Below are 20,089 nucleotides of genomic sequence, written 5' to 3' on the forward strand. Positions count from 1 at the left end.
GCAGCTGCAGACTTTGTACTGCCCCCGGCCCAAGAACGTATCCTCACCATTAGATCCAGCGATACCATTGACGGTGACGCAGTGGTTGTCCCCGATCAGCGCTGCATTTTCCGAGGAATCGCCATCGCATGTTGTCTAGTGCGGTTTTCGCGTGGTCATGCCAGTCTCACCGCCTACAACACGACAACAGAGCCACAACTACTGCCAGAGGGGTCCACTGTTGCCAGCCTTATCGACATAGCACCGGTATGTGTCGTCACTGTATCGTCTCCGCCGTCAGTCGCTAAGTGTACGCCACCAGGAGGCTCATCTAATGCGCTTAAAGCCACTTTGAGTCCATATCTCACTCCAACGCAAACTAATGACTTAATGGCCCTTTTAACAAAACACAAGACTTGTTTTGACGTTTGTTCGGATGGCTTAGGTCAAACTACGGTGACCTCTCATCACATCGCCACAGACGGTTCTCGTATTATCCGCCGTCGCCCTTACCGCGTGTCGTCTTCAGAACGCAAGGTCATCGAGGAACAAGTCAATGACATGCTCGCACGCAACGTTATCAGACCTTCCACAAGCCCTTGGTCTTCTCCTGTTGTCCTAGTTAAGAAAAGGGACGGATCAGTGCGATTTTGCGTTGATTACAGGGCACTAAACAAAATTACGCGCAAGGATGTATATCCTATGCCTCGAATTGACGATGCACTTGACACCTTACAGGGTGCAGAATATTTCTCAAGTCTCGACCTACGATCTGGGTATTGGCAGATCCCGATGCATGAGTCTGATAAAGAGAAGACAGCGTTTGCTACTCCTGATGGTCTCTTCGAATTCAATGTGATGCCTTTTGGGCTCTGCAATGCCCCAGCCACATTTGAGCGGATGATCGATACGGTGCTGCGTGGCCTAAAATGGAAGACCTGTCTTTGTTACCTGGATGACATCGTCATCTTTTCATCCAGCTTCTCGCAACACCTAGAACGTCTAGACGAGGTGCTCACATGTCTAGCCAAAGCCGGTCTCCAGCTAAATACCAAGAAGTGTCGGTTTGCGAGCCGCAGCATCAAAGTGTTAGGCCACGTTGTCAGCAAGCTTGGCATCGAACCTGATCCCGACAAAGTAGCCGCTGTGCTGCACTTTCCTAAGCCCACCACGCTCAAAGACCTTCGCAGCTTCCTCGGCTTAGCCTCTTACTTCCGCCGTTTTGTCCGTGATTTTGCCACTATCGCGGCTCCTCTTCACAAACTCCTGACCACAAGTGCATCATTTCTTTGGACAGATGACTGTGAAGCTGCTTTCCAGACCCTGAAGCGATGCCTCACGTCAGGGCCAGTTCTTCGCCATTTTGATCCCACAGCCCCTACTATATTACACACTGACGCAAGTGGGCACGGAATCGGCGCTGTTCTGCTGCAGCGTGACCAGGCTTCACAAGAGCAAGTCGTGGCTTACGCGAGCCGTACTCTCTCCCCAGCGGAACGCAATTACAGCATCACTGAACAGGAATGTCTCGCTATCGTATGGTCCGTGCAAAAATTTCGCCCCTATTTGTATGGCCGCCGCTTCACGATCGTCACGGATCATCATGCGCTCTGTTGGTTGTCATCATTAAAAAACTTGTCAGGACGCCTCGGTCGTTGGGTGCTCCGACTGCAGGAGTATGACTACAGTGTCACATACCGGTCGGGCCGCAAACACCAAGATGCCGACGCTTTGTCACGCTGTCCGCTGTTGCAAAATCATGACGCATCTACCTGCTGCGCAGCACCTCCCAGCCAAGAGACCACGCAGATGACCAGTCTTAGTCCCATCGAGCCCACTGCACCGGATGACTTCCTTCAATCCGCAGACCTCACCTCGCTCCAACGTGCAGACACATACTGCCGTACAATCATCGATCGGCTCACCGGCTCATCTCGTGCTCCCAACAGCCGCTTGCGACGACAACTCACGCGTTTCAAACTTCATGACGGAACGCTACTTCGACAAACTTACCATCCTCTCGGTAGCCGATGGGTCCCGGTCATACCTCGCTCACTTCGACTCCAAGTCTTAGAAGCCTTTCATGACGACCCGACGGCTGGCCACTTGGGTTTTCATAAAACCTACGATCGCATTAAGACTCGCTGCTTCTGGCCTGGCCTCTCCACTAGTGTTTCCAGGTACGTCACTTCCTGTTCATCATGTCAGCACCGAAAACGTTCGACATCTCTTCCCGCCGGCCCTCTACAGCCTCTCCCGTGCCCATCCGCTCCCTTCGAGTTCGTCGGCATAGACTTATACGGACCCCTTCCGCTTACCGCCGCCGGTCACCGCTGGATTGTTACTGCCGTAGACCATCTTACTCGCTACGCTGAGACGGCAGCTCTTCCTACTGGAGCTGCCAGCGAAGTAGCCGACTTTGTTCTGCGTGCCATTATCCTGCGCCACGGCGCCCCTCGTGTTCTCCTGAGTGACCGTGGCAAGACATTTCTTTCTCGTGTGCTCGCTGAAGTTTTACAGGCCTCTGACACAATCCATAAGACCACCTCGGCATATCATCCGCAAACCAATGGTCTTACTGAGCGTTTTCATAGAACTTTGTCAGACATGATCTCTATGTATGTCCAACCCGATCACAAGAACTGGGACACAATACTACCTTTCGTCACGTTTGCCTATAACACTGCCATACAACGCACTACAAGTTACAGCCCGTTTTTTCTTGTGTATGGCCGTGCACCATCTTTTGTTCTAGACACCAGCTTTTTGTCCACGCCTTCTGTCCCATCTGCGTCCCTTCCGGAAGAATTCGCTGCCCGTGTCAACCACTGCCGCACAATCGCCCGCGCCAACACCTCTACCATTCAGGCCCAGCGAAAAGTTCGTTGTGATGCGACACGTCGAGTTGTGTCATTCTACCCAGGCGACGAAGTGCTCCTCTGGACACCTGTTCGCACACCCGGCCTCTGTGAAAAATTCATTCACAGATACCTGGGTCCTTACACCGTGCTTGAACGAACATCGGCCGTAAATTATCGCGTCGCGCCGGTTACTTCGGCTTCTGATCGCCGTCGTCGCGGGACCGAGATCGTCCATGTGTCTCGCCTGAAACCTTATATCCAGCGCTCATACACTTACTAAATGAACGTCTTGCAGACCGCTTTCGTGTAGGGGGGAAATAGTGTGAGCGCTGATTGTGTTGCTCATCATTTTCACTTTCACCTGCGCATACAAAGCACCGTGATCATCATCATCGTAGCGGCTCGCTGCTTGTTCGGTTGCTGGCTCGCGCGTCTGGGCTGACAATAAAACGGTCGCTCCTTCGTACCTGACGTCGTCTCACAATATATATATATATATATATATATATATATATATATATATATATATATATGAGATATAACAGACAGTAATGCCAAGGAATGTACAGGGGAAGTTATTAGAACCAATGAAATGTAAATAAGAATAAAGAAGAAAGAAAAGTGAATGAAAAAATTACCTGCTGTGAGCAGGAATCGAACCCACGACCTTCGAATAACGCGTTCGATGCTCTAACCACTGAGCTATCACAGCGGCCGTCCCTCCATCCACTTTTTGGGGTTTATATGTGAAATTAGAAGTAGGAGTGACAGTCAGCGCCATCTATAAGCCAAACAACGAGTGTGAAAACACTCTTATTCGCATGTTTTGGCGTCACGTAGCACGTGAAATTATTATAAACTTCTCTCCCTTATTTTCATTGAACGAGGGTCTCGTACTGGCAGACTTCGTGTGTTTAGGTTAGGTTGTATAAGAGGGACAATTAATCAGCTGCCCGCTCATAATAAGTTCACGTGCTACGTGACGCCAAAACATGCGAATAAGAGTGTTTTCACACTCGTTGTTTGGCTTATAGATGGCGCTGACTGTCACTCCTACTTCTAAATTCACATATAAACCCCAAAAAGTGGATGGAGGGACGGCCGCTGTGATAGCTCAGTGGTTAGAGCATCGAACGCGTTATTCGAAGGTCGTGGGTTCGATTCCTGCTCACAGCTGATAATTTTTTCATCCACTTTTCTTTCTTCTTTATTCTTATTTACATTTCATTGGTTCTAATAACTTCCCCTGTACATTCCTTGGCATTACTGTCTGTTATATCTCATTAATATTGTGTTGAACCACGGAAATACGAGCCTTTAGGTATACACTTCTCTCCCTTATTTTCATTGAACGAGGGTCTCGTACTGGCAGACTTGGTGTGTTTAGGTTAGGTTGTATAAGAGGGACAATTAATCAACTGCCCGCTCATAATAAGTTCACGTGCTACGTGACGCCAAAACATGCAAATAAGAGTGTTTTCACACTCGTTGTTTGGCTTATAGATGGCGCTGACTGTCACTCCTACTTCTAAATTCACATATAAACCCCAAAAAGTGGATGGAGGGACGGCCGCTGTGATAGCTCAGTGGTTAGAGCATCGAACGCGTTATTCGAAGGTTGTGGGTTCGATTCCTGCTCACAGCTGGTAATTTTTTCATCCAATTTTCTTTCTTCTTTATTCTTATTTACATTTCATTGGTTCTAATAACTTCCCCTGTACATTCCTTGGCATTACTGTCTGTCTGTTATATCTCATTAATATTGTGTTGAACCACGGAAATACGAGCCCTTAGGTATACACTTCTCTCCCTTATATATATGTATATATATATATATATATATATATATATACATATATATATATATATATATATATATATATATATATATATATATATATATATATATATATATATATATATAAATGTATATATATATATATATATAGGCAGGCATGGTGGTTGAGTGGCCGTAGCGTTGCGTATAGTCTAGTAGATCCTCCATGAGCGGTCACAACGTGGTTTATTTCGACGTTTCGGCCTAGAGTCTGGCCTTCATCAGGAATAAAGGTACAGTTTGTTGGTGCTCAGCTTTATACAATCTCAAATCAGAGGGCAAGGAAAGAGGGAAAAAAAGGAAAGGAAAAAAGAAAAGAAAAGGAAAAAAAGAAAAAAGAGAAAAATAATATACGGTGGACGCCCCTCGGGTGCCCCCTTTCCAGTTTTCCTTCAACTTCCCCCCCCCCATCTATCTTCCCCCTCTCCGCTTCACCTTTCTGATGTCAGCCATGTCAGCGGTCTGTGTATGTTTCCGTTCACTAGCGCATTCCTCCCGATCAGACGGCCTCCTGGCACTGGCGGTTCGGTGTGGGGCAAAAAAGAGCTTTTGAGGAAGTCCTAAGCCTTTCACTACTCGGGGTCCCGTAAACAATTCGTCGTAGAAGGACGGGGGCCGCGTATTGTGGCATAGGCTGGTCAGCGGGCATTTCAGGAAGTTCTAAGCCTTTAACTACTCCACGCCCTGTCAACATTTCGTCGTAAAAAATAGGGGTGCCCCGTATTGTGGTAGGCTGTGCAAGCGCGTGCAATGCGAATTCCTTGCCCGCTTCTAAATTACGCGTGTCGTGGGGGCCTCCCGGCTGTGCTCATGGTTGCTGTTGGGCATGTCGTGCATGGCACACTTGATTGGGTAGTAAAATAAAACAGAAAACAGACGACAGCTGCACTTAGGAAGAGTAGTTACATTTGGAATTGTTTTGGGTTGTCCAGCGCCCTTCGCAGCTGCAGTGCCGTGAACTCAGTTACTATTTTCATTGTTGCCCTTATTGTTTTCTAATGCTTTAATTGCTGCAAGTGTACCAGGATTCTCATTTATTCCTCTATCGAGGGTGTTCAATCGGTGGATAAGGTATGACTCTCGTTGTTCACGTTCTCGATGTGATTTAAATCCCGTCTCTAAGAGCGTTACTGATAGTTTGTCGAATGCATGGTCGGGAAGATTGAGATGTTTTGATAGAGGTAGACTTGGGGCTGATTTCGCATGGGCTCTGTGATTATTGAAGCGAATCCCAAATGGTGTTTCTGTTTGTCCGATGTACTGCATACCACACACGTTGCATTCGAGTAGGTACACCACATTAGAGGAATCGCATGTTAGGTTTCCTCGTCTGTTAATCAAAAACTTGGATTGCGTGCTGGTTGCTTTGTCTGTTTCTTGCATCGCTTTACATACAAAACATCGTGGCTTTAAGCAAGGGCGGCATGAATTATTGGGGGGTGATGTGTTAATTTGGGAGTGGACAAGGGTGTCTTTGAGGTTACGTGGTCGTCGGTAATGGTGCATTCAGACGACGGACCGAATCCCGATGTGGTGGGACGGACGGCGTGTCACGTGACCTCACATCAGCGATTCCCCTCGTCCGCGACTCGTCCGCGCGGCTCGCGGACGGATGAACCCAACCTGTTTCTCACATCGGGATTCTGGCGGGGGAGAGCCGGTACTTCAGCGGAATAGCTTGGGGTCGGTGGCAACCAGTACACTTTTCGTCTGCTCGCGGCATGTCCTCCATGGCTCGCGGACAGCTGCATGACTGGTCGGCATCATCTACGCTTGAGCATTGTTTACTTAGTTTCCGGAGACTTTGTTCCCAGGTGATTAAATGTGCAGAAATCACTTTTGGTGGTTCGGGAAATGTCACCGCCGTCGCTTAACACGCGAGATTCTTAGCCGTCATGGTGGTGAAATATTCCAACTTCTGCAACCGGCGACGTGCCGCTTCTAAAAAAAAAAAAAAAGGCGGGAGACACGTTTAGAAGTTCTACAAGCGGGGAATAATGTAGTTGAAAGAATATCCTGCTAGCAACTCCCTTTTTTCCTGAAAGAATAACACTACTCGTTCATTTGTCACAACACGACAGACATCGCAGCCAAGCTTCACTTCTTGCGGGCATCCATGTTGAATACTCTCAAACTGGTCTGCTGCCAGCGGGCGCAGGTGAGCGCCGAATCTGCTGTCGAGGGTAATCCGGCTGTTTTCCCCTAGGACACCGTCCGTCGTGTGGATGCGCCTACAGGCGGACCATCCGCGGATTAGCTGTCCGCGTCCAAAACAAATCCGGATTCGGTCCGTCGTCTGAATGCACCATAAACGACGCCTGGAGCGGATGGGAATGCGCGTTTCAGACGTTCACTTTGTTCCAGAATGTTGTAATGTCGTTTAAGGATTTTGTTTACATTGGGGAAGTTTGTGCTGTAAATCAAGCAGAGGTTTGTTCGTTGTGGGTCTTCTCGTGGTGGTCGCTTCATAAGTAAGTCTTCACGCTTTAGTTTTCTCGCTTTTTGAACAGCGTCATTAATTACATGGGGGGGGGGGATATTTTTGTTGCTCGAGCATAAGTTTTAGCCTCTGTGAGCTCGTGTCGAAGTCAGCGTCTCTAGAGCAGATTATTCGCTTAAACCGGTGAGCCTGGCTGTATGGAATACTGTTTTTACAGTGGCGTGGGTGATCGCTTTGGTAATGAAGGTATTGTTGTCTATCCGTTGGTTTGCGATATAGGGTTGTAGAGAGCTTCTCTTCTTCTATCGTTATGGTAACATCAAGAAAATTTACGGTAACTTGCGAGTATGTGTGTGTGAAGTGTATGTTCAGATGTACAGCATTGTAAGTGCCTATAAAGCTGAGAAGTTCGTCCTCACTGTGGGTTCAAATAAGAAAGATGTCGTCTATGTATCTTCTGTATAACATTGGTTTCAAGGAACTTTGTGCGAGAAATTCAGATTCTAGTTTTCCCATAAATATGTTGGCATAATTAGGTGCCATTTTGGTGCCCTTAGCGGTCCCGCTGATTTGTCGAAAATACTCTTGGTTAAACTCGAATGAATTTAATTCGAGGACCATCCTCGTCAATGTTGCAATGGCAGAGAAATCTGGGGTGTTAGATTGTCTATGGTTTGTGTACATGTTTTGTAATGCAGCTATGCCGTCATCGTGAGGAATATTTGTATATAATGAAGAGACATCAAGAGTAACCAAGTACGAGTTTTTCGGCACACAGATACCTGCAATGTCTCGAAGAAAATGTGTGGTGTCTTTTATGTACGACGCGAAAGTGCATGGAATGTGGCTTATTAGTTTGTCCACGTACCCTGATATGGGTTCAGTTATTGTACCGATGCCTGATATGATTGGTCGACCTGGGTTACCGGGTTTATGAATTTTCGGGAGGATGTAGAAGCGACCTGGACGAGGGTATGCTGCTTACATCAGTTTGTGGTCAGTGTTGGTTATCTTTTCTGCGTCCAACAGTTTCTTTAGTTCTGTTGATACGATACGTTTGTATTCGTCTGTCGGATCACCTGGGAGGCGTTCGTAAAATCTTGAGTCGTCTGATTTGAGATTGTATAAAACTGAGCACCAACAAACTGTACCTTTATTCCTGATGAAGGCCAGACTCTAGGCCGAAACGTCGAAATAAACCACGTTGTGACCACTCACGGAGGATCTACTAGACTATATATATATATATATATATATATATATATATATATATATATATATATATATATATATATATATATATATCACTCACCGCCATGGCTACAAATGGGTCTGACTGACACTCCTACAAATTCACACATAAACCAAATAAAGTGGCTGGGGGGGTAGCCGCCGTGATAGCTCAGTGGTAGAGCATCGAACGCGTTATTCGGTGGTCGTAGGTTTGATTCCTGTTCACGGCAAGTTATTTTTTCACCCACATTTCTTTCCTCTTATCTGCATTACATTGGTTCTAATAACTTCCCCTATAGATTCCTTGATTTATTGTCTGTTAGATCTCATTAATTTTGTGTCCAAACACGTAAAAGCGAACCCTCAGGTATACAATTCTTTCCTATATATATATATATATATATATATATATATATATATATATATATATATATATATATATATATATATATATAGTTTTATTTGTCCAACATTCCTTTGACGGTACTTATTTGTGTTATACAATCATATAAATAGTTAAAATTTTTAGGCCCTGATGAATACCCATATAAAAATAATTATACATGATGGCATGTTTTATTGTTACGCTTTTATTTCTTCTCTTGCGCATTTACATGTCTCTTTCACACATATGACTCATACTCAGTTATGAGTGATTGTCGATATCCGCTGACTGTTTCTTAGATGACGAAGATGACATACGAAATTTTAATTCAATCAAAACTGTTTTGAAGGAACTTCCTGAGCCAACCTTATTATTTTATATGAGTTATTCCAACTTTTTTTGTCAAAAGGATAAAAATCATCAACGCCAATGCTGGCGTGATTATATGTATATTTATTTATTTATTCAGTGATTTATTTTTAATTAATTAATTTATTTATTCACAATACGCTACAGCCTCCTTATCGAGGCATTGTGTAAGGGGGCGATACATGGTAAAATAGGACACCTGTAAATATAGAAAAAGATGAATTCGAAACGGTACAATCTGGAAAGTCAATCCCCAATGTGGGTATGAGCCAAGATATCCTAGGCGACAAGACGAGACAAGACAAGTGCACTGTGATGTAATCGACTGCCAGAAGAGCAAGAGTAACACCTCAGTAGAAAAACTAAACAAAGGAAGAGCGTGCACGAAACACGAACCTAATTAACATTAACAGTCATTGACTGTAAAATAAAGAAAATTTTGGCAGCGTTTACAATGCTAACATGTGACATGATTAAACAATTTAAAACATAAGATAACACATCTAGAGAGAATGAATGAAAAATAACTACGTAAGGATGAAATGTTCGAGTAAGCGGTAGTGAGAAGCCTTGCGATTTGGGATCGAAGTGATATCACCAGGGAGATTGTTCCAAAGCTAGATGGCATGTAACAGCGCAGAACAATTAAACACCCTTGTATTGCCGAAGATGTGCTCGAAACTGCCCCGATTATGGAGCCGCCTAGACATGCGCAGTGGGGTTTTCAAAAATGGAGAATGAGGCCTGGTATTTTGAACATATCCATGAAGCAGGCATAAAAGGGAAACACACCGGCGAACCTGAAGAGGGTGCAGCAAATACAGGATCTTTGTTCGTAATTTCCGCTAATAAAACAAGTGGCACGGTTTTGAACAAGCTCTAAGTGAGTAATTAAGTAGGCTTGATTAAGGACCAACTAACTGTGGGCGAATGAAGGTAAGGTACCCTAACTTGCGAACGGTAGGTGGCTATTTACGGAGGTTACGAAGAGTGTATCCAAGCGTTTGGGATGCTTTAGCACAGATAGCGGTAATTTGGGGGCGCCATGAAAGATTGTGAGTCATGTTTATCCCTGGATACTTGAATGACTGAACACGAGATATGACAGAGTTGTTAATGACGTAGCAAAAATCGGAGTTAGATTGTTTGCGGGTGAAAGAAATGAGTTTACGTTTACAGAGTTCTATAGCATGAGCCATTTTCCTCCAGAGTGGGTATTAGCCTGTCACGTAGCACTTCAACTTCTACGTCTCGAGGTGTCGCGCGACTCGAGGTGGCTCGAGGACAGTATTGCCGCGCGTTCTTATCGCGAATGTTCGAAGACCGCGTCGCTGCGCAGGAACGAGTCTTCGAATGCCATGAGCTCCTCCAAGTAAGTCGCAATTCGTCCAACCTAAGTGTGCGTGAGCCTCTAATTCAGCACCGTGTCTGTCACGTCGGTGTCTTTTTCCTTGTCCCATGACGTGCTCGCGAATCCCAACTACATCTCCCCAAGCTCGTCTGACCCACTGCGGTTTTTTCCCTGTTCTTCCAGCACCACTCCACGCTCGACGAAGTACAGCGCTGAAGAATACACCAAGTTCAAAGTTGACGTCGCTGGTGGCGTATCGTGAGTAAATGGAGCTACATCTCTACGTTGATGGCCGGAATCACTGGAGGGTGCTTCGATTACATTTAGCTATAACAATATGGCGCAGATTTTTGTAACTTAAAGGTGACTCGCACCACTTTTTCAGCATGGTCTGAAAACGCTGCCGGTCGGTAGTCGAGGATCCTGAGGAAACGCTAGCCGAACTATATAGCGCAGCAAGTGGCCTGGAATTTGAAATTATTTCCCTAAGTCAGCAAGAAATTGCCCCTATTATTTCTATAGATGATGTAATAGGCCCAATGACCACGCAATTTACCCTAATTCACGGCCGTTGCCTTACTTGAGCATCGAGGGCAGCATAATGAACTGCGGGAGGCCACCACGTGCCCAGTGTTCATCAAGTCCCTAGAAATAACTAAAGTAGGGTCATTCATGTCAGTGTGCAGGCACCTTGGATTCCTTGTACTTGGTAGTGCAAGCACCATCTTGTCCGTCCTCTGTCGCGTGTTTTATCTTGAAGGGAAGAAGAAGGATGGAAGGAAGAGCCTAGAAATTGTGGCACACGCTCACGCTGGGGGATTGGTCAAGAACCGGGTAGTTCTAAGGCAATACTGTTATTTGTTAGCCCATGTTTTTTAAGCTAATTAGAGAGATCAAGGGCAAAAATAAATATAAGAAATGAACAATCAGAACTAACGGATGTAGAAAATGAAACAGATGGTGTCAGAAAGAAAAATAAATAAATGAACGAATAGAGCAATGAGAAAAAAGTAGTTTAGGAGTACTAATATGTTCTATAGTCTGAGTTCTTTTATTTTTTTGCTTGTGCCACGGCCATCGAAGCAAGCGCACGCTTCAAAGCTACATCATCTTACCCTCTCTTTGTGCGCAAATAGTGGGTATGCCTGTGTCAGCAGTTTCCTGGCGGACAGCACACAGGCCTTGCTGCTGCTGGGGAAGAAGGCCGAGGCGACGAGGCGTGGTTGTCCCTACTATAGATTTTTTCCCTAGAGGCCTTAGACGTTCACAGTAAAAAAGAGCTGCGTTTTTGAAGAAAAAAAAGTGCTAAAGTTCATGACACACTCGTGACGTAACTTCCTATACTCATGCCATCCCTCCCTGCTTAGCTTCCAACACGCTCGCTTGGACGAGAGGAGAGAGAAAGCAATCACAGCGTGCGCCAAACCTCTGATTCCATTCATACGTGATGATTTCTAAAATGTATTGCAGCAATAGATTTGTGAGGCGACAAACTCCTTTAGTGAGACCATTCGATAGTTACTTCAAAAAGTGGGGCAGGGCCCTTTCAATGCAAATCAGCCGGCAGATCACTATGTCGGTAGTAGTTGAGGACATGAGATTTTCACCGGCAGTAAGCCTTTTAAGACAAGGCGCCGCTGCGCATTTCAAGTAGTGCGGCTTTCTTGACAGACTTGTAGAAAAAAAAAACGTATTTGTGCCCAGCTTAAAATTGTCCCTTGATCGATTAAGGCTTCTCCAATTTTCTTGCAATTTTCTCCTTGATAGTTAGGCTTTGATTTTACTGAATTACGTGAGAAGTTCAAGAATTAGTTTAGTAACTAAGGAGTTTCAAAATATGCAAGAAATTGACACGTTTTTTTCTAAAAGAGCTAAATGCACTTTAACTAAAACTGAGGAAAAGGCACTTTTTTCTACTGAAAATATGGATGGGCCTGATGAAACAACTTTTTGCCAGTATGTTTTCCTTCCCTAAATACCACAAATCTATATTGTGGCTAAAATCTACATAGCCCAATATCGCCTGTATTTGGCTCATATACATCGAAACATTTCATTTGGACATGAATGAGTTCATGAAATAAGTGTAAAACAGTTCGAATGTACCGTATAGCAATATTTAGCGATATAGTTGTCATCATACTTGTGTTTATGTCGCTGCCGCGCTTCGACGCATAGGCGTACTGGTGATTACTAGACTTGAAGAGCGAGTCGTCTTTCTTGGCAAAAGGGGCACTATTTTGGACTGTCACCAGTGTTTTATTGTTCCTGGCATTCAGTGAAGTCCTTGAAACGTGTTCCAGTTAGTTTTATGACATGCCGCTTCGAATCACTTCTTCTTCTTCAAGGAATAGGTAGATGCCCGATATCTTTATTTCATACCCATTTGATTTGAAATATAACGAGTTAGAGTGAATTGAGGACAAGATACTCTTGCGCTTAAGTCGAAACGAATCACTAAGATGCAAAAAGAAGTAAGCAAGCCAGCCTCTTACTCTTTACAATCACGTTTAGTCGTTAAACATGAGGTCCTTAAGTTAGTTCCAACTCACCCTAGAAAACCTAATTGTGGATCGTAAATACGACAACAAAACAAATAAGACACAAATAAAACATTTTGGGTAGGACTATGTTGGTTGTTTCAATCATGTTTGTTGGCAAAGTGCTGGTTTAACGATTGTGGGTGACTATGATTGAAACAGTTGTAGTACTACTTAGCTCACTTTTGATTACAAACTGCCGTTCCGAGTTGATGTTGCATTAAGGAATAGCCCCGTTTTGATTTTAACTGTTCTAGAAATTAAACCGATGAGGCATGCTTTACGTTTCACTGAAATTTAGCCTACTCTCGGTTTCTGCATATGACGTTTTTTTTAAAAAAACGCCTCAATTGTCTGCTTCGAGTATTGTCTGCCTCAAGTGAATCCACACGGCTCTTAGATATTTTTAAATTTTGGCACAATTTACGTAAGCCACCAGCTATGTATTGTATGTATTCGACGAATAACATCATAAATCACCGACCAATCACTATGTTCGTTGTGATCCTATGTACACATGTTTCTTTCGTGACGGCAGCTTAGTGCTCTCACATAGTATAATATATCGTACTCCGAATCGTCGAACATTTCTTCCAAACGCAAAACGAGGACTTCGAAGTAAAGACCGTAGTTGTGGCATTGCACGTACGCGTCCGCTTCAGCTACGGGAGGTGCGGGGTTCGATCCCCAGTGCCGGCCGGCCACCCACCGGTAGCTAAACAGGGTACAGGCGGGCTTCGAGGGGCTGTGACGCGTCACCCCAGTTATGAAGCTTACTCTTCCTGGATACACCCAACACGCTGCGTGGGGACTCGAAGTAAAGCTAAAGACCGTGAAGTGGGGGTCGTATTGGAAAACTTTATGCGCTGTATTAAGAACACAGAGACGACAATGATTATGCAAAAAAAAATGATGATTATCCAACTGTATATTTCATATCAGTATGATTAAATAGCTGTACAAACTTCGCACGCATCATATACCGGTATCCCGGTGGAATAATGGAATGGCTTCTTACGGAAAAAGAACGCTCAATTGAGGCCTGCAGATCGTATTGAGCAGCAAATTTGCTCGTACCATCTATGTGCTGGGCGCTTATAACAAAGGCCCGTGCTTGATAGTGCACCTAACTGGTACGATCGCACTAGAAATTTCGAAAGAGGTATGTATACGCAATCTCTTCTAATGTCATTTTAAATTTGCTTGCAGACAAAGGAAGAGCGAGTCCTACGATTACCTGGTTATCTGCGCCGTGCTCATCACAGCAGGTGGGTGACGTGTCACGTGCCAACCTTAAAAAAAAGCAGGTTTCTCATGTGCAGTGACTAAAAAAGTCCGCCTTCTCCCCAGGCGCCAATTAGGGTGTTAAGGTGGCCGTTATCATGAATTATAAGGCATACCAGCAATTTGTATTACTGGGAAAAATAATTTCGCGAGTTTATAAAACCGCAGGTGGTCGAAATACTCGGAGCTCTCAACTACGGCGTCTCACAATCTCATGGTGGTTTTGGGACTTTCAAAGCGAACAATTATTATGTTAAATATCACATCTTCAGATGTGGCAACTGTACCACCTCTAAAGACGCACGATTCTTTCATTGCATGATATTTGGATTCAAATTTGGTATGGTAAATACCAATGACGCGATCAAAAAGCGCCATTGGTAACTTTTTGTCAACAAATATGTTGTAACTTTTACTGTTTAAATACTTTGAACGACCCGGAAGCAGATGTTATAAACCAGTTATTCAACAGGTGTAGATTATTCGGGACAAGAAGCATAATGAGGTAATGCCAATCAGTCCTGCATCTTCGAAATGTTTGCCTCGGTTCATGTCTCCTTGCGGACACTGCAAAAAATTTCTTGTTTAAACAACCCGAAGGTACTGGGAATTCAGCTTTGTGTTTCCGTCAACCGATCATGCATTTAGAGGGCGTTGCGTAATGCTTCGCGCGTTGATCTGTCAGTTGACCAGCGGGATAAAACCAGCCATCTGTCATCAATAAGACACTTTTCTCGATTCTACTGCATGATCATCACAAGTGTACATGGAGCCTTTTTGATAATCTGTTCCTCACGGCTGAGACAGACCGAGACGGAACGCTTTTCGACTAAACGCACCTCTACGAGAAATTGGAGGAATGCGTTGGATGACTGGCTAAACCTCTTTTCGCGGTCCTGAACTCTGAGCCCATGCTTAATCCGGACACAGTCTTGCTTGCTGGATTTGTTTCGTGCCCGGCTAGTGCTTGATTTGTGTGTCTGGCATCCTTGGCTGCCACGCTAAGAAACAATTTTATGATGAGGACTGTGCAGCTTGCGGAGCTAAGCGAACTATACTCAAATTCATACATAAAATGCAATGATATAAAAGCTAGAGAGAATGGACTTTTTTCCGATGGTGCATTCGTACAAAGAAATAGTTCAAAGATTTTATCACCCGTAATGTGATGTCTTCTTTTCGTATGAAGTTCTTTTATGCCTTAATAAACAAGACCCGTTTTTTCATGGTTGTGTTTAGATTGTTTTAGATTTCTTAGCGTCTCCTTGTTAACGTACTATGGCTTCCGCGATCAGTTTTGACAGCGTTCCACCGGAGCCAGTCACGGAGGCTGCATTAACAACGAGGAAGTCCAAGCGCGAGATGTGCGGACTGACACGTTTTGTTGACCAAACTTCTTGAATAACCTCCACAGCGTAGCATCTGATGCCCCGCCGCGGTGGTCTAGTGGATAAGGTACTCGGCTGCTGACCCGCAGGTCATGGGATTGAGTCCCGGCTGCAGTGGCTACATTTTCGATGGAAGCGCAAATGCTCTAAGCCCGTGTGCTCTGATTTGGGTGCACGTTAAAGAACCCCAAGTGGTCGAAATCTCCGGAGCCCTCCACTATGGCGTCTCTCATAATCATATGGTGGGTTTGGGACGTTAAACCATATATATCAATCAATCAGCGTCGCATTAGATATTAAAGTAAAATATAGGATGCCGTCGTCAATCTACCCTTACGTCTCAACGCACCACGTGTCCACTTTGATATTGGGGGAACAAACCAGGATGTCGTGCCGCTGCAGGTCTTCAGTGATGCCGGACGCACGAACAAAAAAAGGTGGTCGATGCACAATGACCATGATATAGGAGGCAGTAGATGCCATCGGGGACGACTGCAGGACTTTTGACTGGTTATATACCATCGATCTACGTTACAATTGTGCACGTTACACAATACAAGCAGTAGTAAACAACTTCATTGCACACAATAGATCAGGACCATGATTCGTTTCGCCACACTTGCTGACAATGGACATGATAGGTGATTTTTTTTCGTAACAACCATATATACACAACATAAGAACTGCAGTGGAAGCGGAAGCGTTTGTATTTTGCGTATGCTTGGACGGCACTGTAGCTCTTAACAGTACTTCTTTCTTCTGTTGACAGTGGCCTTGAAAAAGTTGCAGCGCCGGATCCGCTTTCCGTACACAGTGTTCATGTTCATCGCGGGCTTCGGTTTCTCGTATCAGGACGCGGAGAACGAGAAGAGCCTCGACTCACTTTCAGTGTGGCTGCGAAACATCAAGTTCCACGTCCTCATGGTTTTCGTGCCGGCGGCAACAGTGTACGCCACGCAGGGCATCAACCACTTCATCTTCCGCAGGTGTTTACATGCCACACGCTGGCGATCTCGTTGACCACCGCTCGAGATCGAGCGATCGCGTGGTAACTTACGACGCGAAGTACCTTTGTTTTTTTTTCTCCAGACGCAATGTGCTTCCCTTTTTTTTTCGTCTATGCCGTGAATGTGAACTTCATGCATTTGCTTAGTAGCGTGATGCGGTCACGCGTTCATATCTAGGCAACAATGAGATGTACAAACCAAAAGAGACATGTCACCTCGATGAAAGATTCGCCTAACGATCACATTGACATATAAGAAACTGATGATCGCCGACAAGCACACAAGTGGGAGAGTAGCGGTTATTGGAAAACGGTGCATTCAAATACACAAAGAACCCTTGTGGGGCTGCTTGCGGGGTAATCGTTTCTTTGCTCTTACGGGCGCCGGATTTTCCGCGTATGACGCCGCCAATTCTGTGAAAGTCTCCCATAGTAGAGTACGATGTACTCTAAATCGTTAAACACTTTTTCTAAACCAAGTCTGCACCATATGTAGAGGCGCACGTAGTGCTTTTAATCGTCCACCACTTTTTATAAAAACGCTATAACGAGCTCTTTTTAAACGTAATTGAAGTAGGATTGTTAACAACTCCTGCTTAGCGTTTTGTTTAGTGTTGGAGCTCTTTGTGCGCCATATTTTTTATACTCCTCTATTTTTTTTTCATTTTCAGATGCCACCGAGAGATCACGGTCTTCTCCGTGGGAACCCTAGGCATCAGCACGGTGGTGTCGGCACTGTATGCGTACACCTTCCTGGGCACCAAGGGCATCAACAACTGCTTGCTATTCGGCATCCTGCTTTGTTCCTCTGAGCGGCTGCCCATCGCCGATGAGCTGCTCGAGGAAGGCCGCTTTCCCATACTGACCACGATGTTGCAGGCTGAGTCCATCGTCAACAATCTGTTCGTCTGGTCCGTCCTTGACACCGTCGAGGCCCATGTACGAATGTTCTGGAATAATGAAATCGCCAAGTTGCTGGCGCTTGCGTTAAGATCGGAAACTGAGACGCCTGAATTCACTAATCCTTTAGTGTGTGTTGTTTTGCAAAAGCAAAAGAAAATATCATTAATTTTTATTTCCTGATGCACCTTCATTCACAAGCTTCATTCAATAAATGTTTTTCTCTCCCCCCCCCCCCCCTGATGGCTCAGAAAAGTTCGTATGCTTCCATAATAATGATTCAATATGTTATAAGTTTGCGCTGGTGATAGTTAACGCACTTCGCAATCGAATCATCGTACATTATGCTGGGACATGTGGATAAAATGTTCGCGGTCTGTAACGCGCCATTACAACGCACTAGGAGAGAACACGGCGTGGCGATTGTACATGCAGCTAGGGCTATGCTCCGAGACTCACTGCCACTCTACTGTGACGTTTTTTGTAGGAAGATAGGTAGTCAAGAATGGCGGCGTCATAAAGACACTTTTGTTGTTGTTTTAGGTGAGCATAAGATTCGTGCCTTTTGGTATTTCAGCCCCTGCCACAATTTCATGTTGCGATAGCAGATGTGTGTGATTAGCTTGTCCAAGTAATGAAGGGCGCAGGAAACTTTGGTCACAAAGTAACATTATACTTCGATCTTGACTCTCTTGTGTACAATCATCATCATCATCATTATCATAATCAACCTGGCTACGCCCACTGCAGGACAAAGGCCTCTCCCATGTACCACCAGTGAACTCGGTACTGTGCATGCTGCCACTTTATACCCGCAGCATTCCCAATCTCATCTACTCACCTAACTTTTTGTCTCCCCTTCACCCGCTTGTCTTCTTAATCAGTATATTACATAATAACACACGCAAAGTACTTAAAAAGGGAGCGATAAGTTATCGTGGTTGCTGTCTCGAACAGTGCATTGTTGCGCCATTAGTATAAGCTATAAACTCGAGTGAAGTGATACTGTATCAGACGCCCAGCAAGCACGCCGAACAACGCACAAGGCCGTATCTTCTCGGCTACACTTTCAAAAAATATCGAGTGATAAGGGTGTCTTTTCGTGCTACGAAAATAACCATCCGGCTTGCTTGAGCTTCATTTCTTGAAAACTCGGCGCTGGCCACCTTCCTATCAAAAAGAGCCATGTCACGCCGATAGCGCACATGTCGTTCGTAACCTGAAAGTGCCGGGCGCGTGGGGATAGTGCAAGGAAAGGCACGCGAGATAGATGACAATTACTGTTGTGGAACAAAAACACACACGTTTTACTCGATGTTTTGTTTGAGTGTACTCGAGGACATCCCAAGAATCCACCAATTCCTCTAGTTTGGACATTTGGATTGCTCCGTGGTAACTGAGGTGTGGTCTTTTTGTGCTCAGGAAAACCAGGGCGTGACGACCATTCTGAACCACCTGCTGGTGTCGCACGTGATGGGCACAATAGGCGGCGTGTTCATGGGAGCCGTGGCCATCTGGTCGCTGCGCCTGGCGCCCCAGAGTCAGAGCAGCAACACGTTCCTGCACATCTGCCTGACGTACGCCACCTTCTGCCTGCTCGAAGTGATGGGCATCTCGGGCGTTGATGGCGTGGTAGCCTTCACGCTCCTCACCACCTCTCACCGCCTGGTCGCCTGCACCGAACTCGAGGGCCTGCTGCGCAAGTACTGGTCGGCCATTTACGACGTCTCGGGTTTCCTCTCGCTCTTCATGTCATCGTTGTACGGCGGCGAGCTGCTTTTCATCTTCGCCCGCACGAGCATCCTGCCGCAAGTGAGTGGCATTGGTAACACTTCCGGTGTTCACAATGGCGTCCCGTTCACTCTCTAGGATATGACGTTTACACATTTTCTAAAACATGCCGTGGTACCTATGGTAAACCGTTCTGAAAGGAGAGGAAGGAAGATAACTTCGTCTTTAGCTAGAAGCGCGATGTTTGGGCTACTTGACTCAGCGTAATTCAAGGTAAACAGCATGTATTTTTTTAATACAGTGACAAACTGGAAGATAATCTGTCAGGGCATACGCTATTCGTTATCTTTCTGGTGTACGAAGGTCATGCGACTAAGCCACGTGTCTCGCTTTTAACTAGGTAACGCGTTGGTTAGAAGGTTTGAGGATCGGGAAGCTAGTTCTTCAGCACTACCCTGTTTTTTTTTTATCACCGAGCTTGTGGAACTCACTCTTATGTAGAAAGCTATCGGAAACAAATCCACTTAAAATTGCAGCGAATGAACCCCTCGCTTTACCAGTGAGAACAGAAAAGCAGCCCCGATATAGAGATTGCCTCCACAAAGGTAATACCTTTCTGTATGGCCGATGCTTAGGTACGCATATATATATATATATATATATATATATATATATATATATATATATATATATATATATATATTACTGTATGCGATCTATAAGCAGACACCGCCATTTTGAAGCTTGGTAGTTGGTTTCTGTGAAGTGTATGAAAAGCGAAGCAT

At 45.0% G+C, this 20,089-nt stretch overlaps 2 protein-coding genes across 4 annotated transcripts in view; one reads left to right on the forward strand and one right to left on the reverse strand.

The window, feature by feature from the left end:
* Positions 1-20,089, reverse strand: part of LOC142814566 (sperm-specific sodium:proton exchanger-like) — an 86,349-nt gene that overhangs the window by 58,568 nt on the left and 7,692 nt on the right. The gene's annotated exons all lie outside the window — the stretch shown is intronic.
* LOC142814402 (uncharacterized) lies at positions 10,463-19,442 on the forward strand. Its single transcript, XM_075893143.1, has 6 exons — positions 10,463-10,476; positions 10,639-10,713; positions 14,205-14,263; positions 16,437-16,653; positions 17,345-17,612; positions 18,996-19,442. Exons 1-6 carry the CDS (start codon positions 10,463-10,465, stop codon positions 19,440-19,442), a joined length of 1,080 nt encoding a protein of 359 aa, XP_075749258.1.

The sequence above is a fragment of the Rhipicephalus microplus genome, chromosome 4, assembly GCF_043290135.1.
Source record: "Rhipicephalus microplus isolate Deutch F79 chromosome 4, USDA_Rmic, whole genome shotgun sequence".
In the NCBI taxonomy this organism is placed as follows: domain Eukaryota; kingdom Metazoa; phylum Arthropoda; class Arachnida; order Ixodida; family Ixodidae; genus Rhipicephalus; species Rhipicephalus microplus.

Excerpts from the sequence above, each read along its gene's own strand:
- LOC142814402 (XM_075893143.1), top strand. Across the intron at positions 14,264-16,436 it reads CGCCGTGCTCATCACAGCAG|TGGCCTTGAAAAAGTTGCAG; the intron begins GTGGGTGACGTG and ends TTCTGTTGACAG. Across the intron at positions 16,654-17,344 it reads AACCACTTCATCTTCCGCAG|ATGCCACCGAGAGATCACGG; the intron begins GTGTTTACATGC and ends TTTCATTTTCAG.